The following is a 10,147-nucleotide window of genomic DNA, read 5'->3' on the forward strand; positions in this document are numbered from 1 at the left end:
CTTGTTTTCTTGCATGGAAAACCCCAGACGTACTTCATTATTCTCTAATAAGACTGAGAAATTGATGATTAAATGTTTTTCATGGACTGTCTGGAAAAGTAGTGTTGGTATATCTCAGCTTGAGTCCTTTACTGCTTGGTATGTGGAAAAACTCAACAGATTCTTGATATATAGTATATAATGTGAGGATTTGTGAATGTTTTTTCCATTATTATGATTAAAATTTGAGTAATATGTTATAAGAATCTGTCAAGTTTCTAAATTCAATTAAGTTGTAACTTTATTGATGTATGTGTTTATGTTGACTGCTGTCCCTCTCGTCCAGATGAAGATTGTGTTATATTTATAAATCGGATCCATTAAGTAAAGACTGTGAGGGATTTTTCATGACAAATTTTCTAAATATTGTTTGGATAACGTTTAAAACTGATTGCTTGGGTCTAGGAACCTGTCAGCCATAGATGAAACCACAATTGATTTGGGATTTATGTCTGATCATATTTGAGTTGTACGATTTATGGAGGTGGATTTGCAATGTCAAGCTTTGCATTAATCACAAGTTACTCTCACAATTCACTGAGTTCCTTAATAGACCACTGAAGCTGACCAGAAAGTAGAGACGTTTTTTGTTTGACCATATTCTCAAAATGTAGAATTATGTATCAGAAAGTGTATGACTTGATTACTTACTGGATGAGGAATGTTTTTACATTAGAAGACTCACATTCAACATAATCAAATGAACGAAAAAGTTTCACTTTTGGTGTTTTCTGCAAAAGGATGAAAATAGACTGTTTACTTGAAAACTTATAATGTACCCATAAATGAGTATTATTATAGTAAAAAAATAAATGTTAATTCTAAGAAGATGAATGTTAGATTCAGAATAACATGTAGTTTGTAAAAGTAATTACAGAATATTTTGTACATCTAGCAAAAAATACGGTGGAATCTGCCCCATCAAAACCAATGGTAGTCAAACAGTGGTATGTATAGCCCTCCAACAGGGGCTGCTGCCATAAGCATGGTAAGTTAGGCTTATTGCATGTCGATACTCACATTGTGCGTAGTTCTGCAGATTTACGTTTATTTCCGCCAATAGTTTGATCCTCCGCAGTGTATGTAGCATTTTGAGTGAGTGAATGAGTGAATGTCTCTTTACGCCACAGTCAGCAGTATCCCATCTATTTCGTGGCGGCCTGTGAATATAAATCTGTGCCAACAGTGGTTGATAGTCATGATTAAAGGGTTTGATTTTGAAGTGAATTAGCTTGCTACTTTGATTAGAAGTTGTCCAAGGTGTTTGTTGTGATGAATTGCCTCTGTTTGTATTGAAGTAGCTTTTTGTTGTTGAGGTGAAGAAAAAAAATAGATATATTTTTTTTTTTTTCCAGTTCCTGATTATCTTTGATTGGTAATCAAGTTTTATTTAAATTGTTCCATACAATTAATCCAAATTAATCAACACTGTTGATTAAAACATGCCTTGCTTGATCATATATATGTTGTCAATATCTAGAATTGACAAATTTTGATTTGGTTGATATTAGCATCTATTGTTCATGCAATCCCCTCACTCACTCATTCATCAAGCACCTGTCAGTACCTATCAATCATAATCAATGTCATTGATAACAACATCATGAGTTTGCATGGTGTTTACTTGTGGTTGTTGTTGCCTGCTAGTGTTATTGTTTGTGGTTATTGATACATCAATGAAAACAAAATAAATAATTATGTTTGAGAATTTGAATAATCATATGTCTTAATAATATTTTGGTAAATTTCAAAATTTGACCCACAGTATTAGTTAATAAATTGTTTATAACAACTCTTATATATGTGAAAATATTATGATATAAGTTCAATATTTTCTTGAAGGGGAGGTAAAAAATCAACAAGATCCTGTAAAGTAACATGGTTATTAGAATCTTGATCACAATCTTGCCTTGTTAGATGTCACAGATTTTTTTAAGGGTTAAGTTAATCCATTCTAATTTTGAATTTTGATTTCTGCAGATGATCCTCGTATTCTTCATCCAGCTCACTTCATTGGAGCCGATCGTATCTCACGATTTAACGATGGCCGCATGTCCGAGTTGTCCCGGTCATCTCGCAGAAACGGATCACGTGGTCATGTTGTGTCCCCAATGCCCAGTGGAACAGGTAAACGCATTCGGGAGGAATCTTTGGATTATGGAAGGTCACATGACCTCCCCCAAAGCTACACGGCAAGCCCGTGTCATTTTGAACATTTTCCATCCCATAATATAGCCAAAGATTCCACATCCCGTAATTTGCAAGACGACGGTTACCATCGAATGGATCTTTCATCTTATCCTCCCAGACAAACAGACTTTTATTCAAGTGAGAGCTGGCGGGCTGATTCCATGAGTTACCGTGACGATGATGACAGAACGACAACATCCGGAAGCTATACAATTAATCCAGACGAGCTGCGTCATGATATGGATGAAGTATTCTACACAGAACAGGATATTGTTGTGTAACTTCAGAATTACATTGATTCTAATGGATGTTATGACATTCCGTCTGTCTGTGTGTCTGGTTGCAACGGATACCGAAGAGTATATCCAACTGTCCATGGATGCCCTGTGAAAGCCTGTGAAAGCCAAAGATGCCTACTATTATGGAACAAGACTGGCGTCAGGAGCCACTCCAATCCTTTGTGTTAACAGACCTTCATACGAAGATCAACAGCCTTATTGGAAACATGAAGTATTAATTGTGCCAATATATGACAAACTATTGCAAGACATTTGTTCTTGATGAACAAAAACATGCATCCCTGATATTTCCCACAGACAATGAACCGATCATGATTCCTTAAATGTCTACGACCACATTGACACTTTCGCAAATGCTCTATGCAAAGGTAGTTGAATAGTGTTCATCAGCAAAAGCTAGACCCTTGTTCGGTTGACACATTATATGTTGTACAGAGCTACCTTTCTGTTGTTTTTGTTGGATCAGTTTAGTTCTGAGCGGTCGTATCTATGACAAATACAGTGAAACCCTGCTAATCTGGAAACCTTGATAATCTGGAAACCCTGCTTATCTGGGCGACTGCTGATGGGAAAGTCCATATAATTATACAATATGTCCAGGATTCATTCATCTGGAATTGGTTAATCCAATGATTTATTTCAGATGCTACTGTCCTGATTAATAGGGTTTCACTGTAGCTTTATTATCACAATCAACAAATGGAATTATCTTGTTAAGCAGGTGGGTTTTTAGCTTCCAAAATAAGTGGACTAAACAGCCAACAGCAGATGACAAAGTGGTGCTATATTGCGACCTTTAGGGTCAGACTTTTTTATATTCCCCATGGAATAATCTCCAAGTGGAAGTGTGCTCAGTCTCCCATGATACAGGGGACTACAGTTCTTTTCGGACATTGATTCAATATCATGCAAAAGGTTTTTTTTCTGAGATCATATCTCAGGCACTAAAAAAGGAGTTGTTTTGATAACTGTGCAAGCTGAAGTAATAGTGCTATATCTCCCGATACTTCAGAAACTGGTGATTAATTGTTGACAGGCTACCACTAAAAGCCTCACGAAAGGTCTCTCAAGATTTATTTTGATGTCTGTATTACTGCTTATGTGGTGATAATTACTGGTTAGAAATTGGATACAATTTCCATTGAACAAACTCTCAGACTTTAGGAGAGTGTTTGTGTTCATCTAGAGTAACTGTTGACAGGTTTCCTCAACACAACTATATTTTATTTCCTCATTTGGTGAATGTGTTTGTTTTGAAACCCAAATCAAACCAATTATGTTCTGTTTGTGTATATATATCTTAAATTATTGATGGACATAATAAAATTTGAAATGTCTTCAGAATTATCAACATTTCTGTCTTATTTGATTAAAAATGAGACAGTATTGTCAGATAAACATCTGGCATTTAAACAACTTATTGGGACAACAATGGTTAAAGTTGAATAATTATGACAGTGTAAGATTAAGATCTTCATGAGGAGTACCACACTGATCCATTTGTCAGTAATTTTAAACATTGTAAATTGAATAAATTTTATCACATTTCAAGGTCGGCTGGGTCTCATGAGTGGGAAAGATTGGAGGTCCTTTGATCAAATCTCAATAAATGTTTATTGTTTAATGGCCACTGTCGGACCGGACATTAAGTTTGGACAATGGGATGGACACTCTGATCGTCATCTGTTATGGTTGTACTTGACCACAATGGAAGCAAAGTCCACGAAGACAATCTTTTGTTTGCTTGGTCAACCGCTGTAGTGACCATTATTGAATTTGTTCATGGAAAAGTGGCGATAAATGTGATGAAATTTAATGATTTTGTGGCCGATTAAAGCGTCTCACATCAGAGAATCTTAAACCGCCTCTGGAGTTTGATTTCTTTGGGGATTCACTTCTGATTAAATTGTGCACTGGTTGGAGTTATTAGACAATACAGAAATGTAATATTCCTAAACTGTTCCAATCCCTTTGTTCAAATTTGCCAATAGAAACAGCAAAGACCTTTTATGGATTTTACCAGCCATTATGTATTGGGTGATAACGCTTGGACAAGATTTAGTAGGCATATACAAGGCTCTAATAGCAGTGTCAGAGTGGAATCCACATTTGCAGGAATAAATCCATCCAGCACAAACATTAGATTAAATCTTGACAAATTTAAGGAGAGTTGGTGGCAAGGAGCATGAAGTTTGAGCATTGGCCAAATATCGAGGGTTAAAAGCGTGGGGTGAACATGTGACTTACTGGCTGAAAGTATCCACGATACCATCTTCATGTTTACTGCTTTTGTGGTCAGCTCGTCTTCTAAGGGTCAGTGAATTCAACAGTGTCAACTTCTTATTTGTGGGACCCAGCTGTTGGTACCGTGCCTAATATGGTTATTCCTAACATGTCCAAATTAGCTGCACTTTGTCTACGGAAATCTTCAAAAGAAGTGATTGGCATTTCAGAGTGAAATGAGAAAGGCTTATCTTTCAATGTCATTAGGAATTCAAGTTTGGGGATGTGTTTTTAAGTCATTTGTCATGAGTTTGTGTCTAATTAGGAAACAATGACCTTTTGTAGTTGGGAAAACTTGACTGTACATCGTGACATGTTACAGGACTTCTGAAGAAACTTCTGTTTTGAAACATCGAAACTGCAGTACAACTGAGTTATTCTAACATCATTGGGTAGATAGAATGACACTATATCTTTGGGTATGAGTTTGAAATGGGTTCTTATATTATTAACAGATTAAAATGTTATTCAGCTTGGTATATAAATTAAGAAACTATTCTGTTGGTCACATTTTTACAAGTCTACCCCTGGTGTATTGAATCATCATTTGGTGAAGTGAAAAATGACATTTTAGAAGTTTGATCAATGGTTATTGGAGTACATATCAATAAAGTACATATTATTTGTGTTGAGGAAACATTGTCAGTATCTACCAGGAATAATTCACCTCGATTATGTTTTTAGGTTTGTCAACATCATACCCGTGCTTGTGGGTTTCACCGAAGTGGTATATGTCCGAGACCTGCATCACTTCGGGCTTTCCACCCACATTAAGCTGACACACCGCAATATAACTTGAATATTGTTCAGAGGCATTAAACCCAACTCACTCAATCCAGGAATAAAATATTCCCCATCAGACTGCTCCTCTTATAAATGTTTTGACAGAACTCATACTTGCTGATTACAAAGATGTAACGGTAATCATATACATGTATCCTGATACTGAATCAACATCCTCGTGTATGAAATGCAACCATCAGTTACATGTTTGTACCAGCAACGCTGCACTTGATTACAAGGAATATATGTTGTTCTTACATCTGTCTCATTTTGTACATTTTGTAATATATTTGGACATATGTGAAATTGTACATGACCATATCGATGAATGAACGACAAGAGAACTGTTGATGAACAAAAGCATTTGCTGACCATGTTGTCTGAGAATATATGTTGTCATTCAAATTGTCTTTTTACATTTGCTATGTAAGTTAGACAGAAATATACGCAAACTGTACAGATTTATACATATTCTAGTCTTTTTATCAGTCTTAAAACCTTGCTTAAGTGTTCTGACAATCATGTAATAGTATATTACTGAAAATTGAAAGCCTAACGTCTAAGCAAGCATATTTAAGCAAGGTTTTCCAATTTGTATGACTTAACCAAGATATTGGTTAATGTAATATCGATAGTGCAATGTTAAAACATTCTTGATCATAGATATGATATTGACATAAGATACATGACGTTGGTCACCAACAGCCAGATATTTGAATATGTAAACTTTATGAACAGGAAAAAGAATGAAATATTATTTCAGTGCTGGATTAAAGGCACAGACATGTATAGTCCCACATTTTCTTTAACTCTTCTCTCATGACAGGAAAGGAATCAGAATCATTAAAATACTTCACTTTTGATAAGGATAAGGATAGTCATTTTATTATGTATACACTTGATATATGATGAAAATCAGTTTGTGTATTATGGATAGGTCAGAATATCCCTGTCAAAAGTGGAGTAGTATATACCATATTCAACGTAATAAGCGCCCCGCTCTTATAAGCGCCCACCGCGATATTTGCTAATATATTGGCTAGTGAACAATCCCTATTAGTACCCCTTAGAATTGATTGATGTACACAAGACTTATTTATTCGCGTATAATATGCACTTGTGTGTTATATGCACCCTAATTATGGGCAATTAAATTCTGAAAAAATATATCTGTCGTACATAAACATTTCAGCTGTCAGCATGAACTACGAAATTTATCTTTCAGCTCTGTTTTTTTTCACCAAAATAATATTCTAATATTCAAGAGCCCCCTATTTCTAACTTTGATGGCACCCTGGGCGCTTATTACGTCAAATACGGTATGCATTTTAAACTTGAAGAACTGACATGCTGTTGGTGACCACGACATCATTAGGGTTTTACCTCAGTCTTCAATATATATCTGGGTACGTCTTGTGGCAGGTACTGCCTCCAGTTTCCTTCACCTTCCCAATGTTATTTATCAGATATTTTTTACCTCCCCGATGCCCCAGAATGATGCCATGGCAGATTCATTATAAATGAGCAAGTGCAGGCATGTCTTTCCGCAGCTAACTGAATTCCAGGTTCTATTTAGACCAGAAACCCTTTTTTTAAATCAATGAAAGAAAGTATTTCTTGATCTCATCAAACTTAAAAAACTATGACAGAGACAAAACTGATGAAAAATTAGTTATTAGGCCAGACCATTTTGTTCTTATCGTTATAGGATTTTGGTCACAGTGCCAAGATACAGAGTTGCTATGAGGTTATTGCTTCCCTGAGAATAACAAATTACAAACACAATATTCAAAATTATATTTAGCAAATACTTAAATTATTTCTGATTTATTATTAGAGGTGGAAACTATCCCAACCTGAATCAAATGACAACTTTTTGCGTAAATTTTTTAAAATTTTTCCTTTAGTGACCAACAAGGTTTTTAAGTTGCCTCTGTGGATCACTGCAGTTTTGATTCTGTTTCTGTGTGCTTTGGTATTAAGTAACTGCTAGTGATTTACATGAAATAGGAGTTAACAGACAAATTCGCCATGACTGCCCCAATCCCAGAGCCTGTGCCCCCTTTAATACCTGACATAACAGAGTGGACGAAGTTGGGAGACTGGAAGGTGATGAGAACAATGGAGGCAGCCTGTGACTACCTCAGCTGTTTGCTGTCTGTCGCTGCCGTCTGAATGCAGAATGCTGTTGTATGCGTATCACAGGTCCTGGCACTGTGTGGTTATCAGAGCTGTAAATGTATTTATTTTCTCATATGAATAAACCACAAATATCAGTACAACACTGGCTCTGTTTTCTTCACTTGTTTAGATGTTCATTTGAATATACATCATACTTACAGTGGGTCTTATACCGGAGAGAATATACATAACAGTTAAAGGGGCCTTCTACCAGAATGAATATACATAACAGTTTAAGGTGTCTTCTACCAGAGTGAATATACGTAACAGTTAAAGGGTTCTTCTACCAGAGTGAATATACATAACAGTTAAAATTGTCTTCTACCAGAGTGAATATACATAACAGTTAAAGGGGCCTTCTACCAGGGTGAATATACATAACAGTTAAAATTGTCTTCTACCAGAGTGAATATACATAACAGTTAAAGGGTTCATCACCAGAGTGAATATACATAACAGTTAAAATTGTCTTCTACCAGAGTGAATATACATAACAGTTAAAGGGGTCTTCTAACAGAGTGAATATACATAACAATTAAAGGGGCCTTCTACCAAAGTGAAAATACTTGACAGTTAAAGGGGGTCTTCTACCAGAGTGAATATACATAACAGTTAAAGGGGGTCTTCTACCAGAATGAATATACATAACAGTTAAAGGGGTCTTCTACCAGACTGAATATACATAACAGTTAAAGGGGGTCTTCTACCAGAGATGACCAGAATTGACCAGAGTTGACCCGAGTTGTCTCGAGTCCAGTGGGCTGAGCTTCCTGAACTCGCTGTGCAGAGTTATGCCCTTTTGCTGTGCCAGGATCTGCTGTTCATGGGTTGTAATCCCAAAGTTTGCCTTCATTGTGAACCTTGGTCTGTCAACACTATTCCAGTGCTCTGGGGTTCACCACATGGTAAATGTCTTCGATCTGTATCTTTCTTTTTACATTAAACTGACACACAATAATATGACTGAAATACCATACAATACATTCATCAACACTGCTTTCTACATTAAACTGACCCACAATTGACAAAGTAGACACAATTTATGGATAACAATTTCTTTAATGCTGTAAGAGAGCTACGTTTCGGTATAGATCCTTATACCGTTGATGCTTGTCAGTATTAAAGAAGTTGTTATCCATAAATTGTGTCTACTTTGTCATCCGTCAACTTCAATTGAGTGAGTGAGTGAGTATGGTTTTACGCCGCTTTTAGCAATATTCCAGCAATATAACGGCGGGGGACACCAGAAATGGGCTTCACACATTGTACCAATGTCGGGAATCGAACCAGGGTCTTCAGCGTGACGAGCAAACGCTTTAACCACTAAGCTACCCGACCGCCCCCCGTCAACTTCAAAGTAATGCCTATAAAACAATTGACCCACAATTACATCATTGAAATATTGATCAATATTTTCATCAAGGAATGTTTTGCGTCTGCTCATACACAAATCAACATCCAATCAAAACACCTCTTCTGAATGTCAGTTGGGCACATATCTACATTTAAGACACTGCCTTACTCGAATGAGCCCAAGAAAGAAGATTTATTGAATCAGCAGATGGTTCAATATTAACTGTTAGCTGGAAAAGATATTTACAAGAGTATTAACAATGGAAGGAAATCCTATTACTGCAATAGGGGCAGTCGGGTAACCGAGTGGTTAAAGCATTTGCTCGTCACGCCAAAGACCCAGGTTCGATTCCCAACATGGGTACAATGCAATGTGTGAAGCCAATTTCTGGTGTCCCCCGCTGTGATATTGCTGGAATATTGCTAAAAGCGGCGTAAAATCAAACTCACTCACTAATACTGCATTACGTTCCTAGTTATGTTTGAGACAGTAACCAACAAGGTGAAGCTTCTTGTTTCAATTATGAAAGAACTTTAATTGCTAGAGAATAACCAATTATCCAACGAAAGAGATTCCACTAGGTGTAAAAGGCAAATGGAGGTGAAAATTATATGAATGGATCACTGAAAATCAGTGATGACACCAGGTGTTCATCAAACAGGAAGTTCTAGAGACGTGTGTTTGCAACATGGACACACTAATTTTCAAAGATCCATTCATACAAGTTTCACTGCTACTTTACCTATTGCATATAGAACCTGTTATATGCACATCATAAGGGACACAATTGTGTGCATCAATGCTCATGATGTCAATCACTGGATTGTGTGGTCCAGACTCAAATATTTACACACTGCTGTCATATAGCTGGAATATTGATGAGTGCAGCGTTAAACAACAAACAAACAAAAGAACCTGCAATAGATACATGATTGTTCCAACAACAAAAATCAGAATTATTATTATTACAGAATTTTTTGCAGCTGAATATTTATACACACATGCACAGCTCTTGGAG

General features: G+C 36.3%; 1 protein-coding gene across 7 annotated transcripts in view; it reads left to right on the forward strand.

Moving 5' to 3' along the window:
• Positions 1-7,853, forward strand: part of LOC139450548 (protocadherin-7-like) — a 56,238-nt gene extending 48,385 nt beyond the window's left edge. For 4 of the 7 annotated variants that reach the window (XM_071232290.1, XM_071232288.1, XM_071232291.1 and 1 more), the window contains one exon: positions 2,020-7,853. In XM_071232290.1, the coding sequence (XP_071088391.1) occupies positions 2,020-2,510 (491 nt within the window). In that variant the 3' untranslated portion in view covers positions 2,511-7,853. The other 3 variants (XM_071232293.1, XM_071232294.1, XM_071232292.1) reach the window with 3 other exon arrangements.
• Positions 7,854-10,147: the final 2,294 nt, after the last annotated feature.

The sequence above is a fragment of the Haliotis cracherodii genome, unplaced genomic scaffold (assembly GCF_022045235.1).
Source record: "Haliotis cracherodii isolate W230 unplaced genomic scaffold, xgHalCrac1.p SCAF_8, whole genome shotgun sequence".
NCBI classification, from domain to species: Eukaryota; Metazoa; Mollusca; class Gastropoda; order Lepetellida; family Haliotidae; genus Haliotis; species Haliotis cracherodii.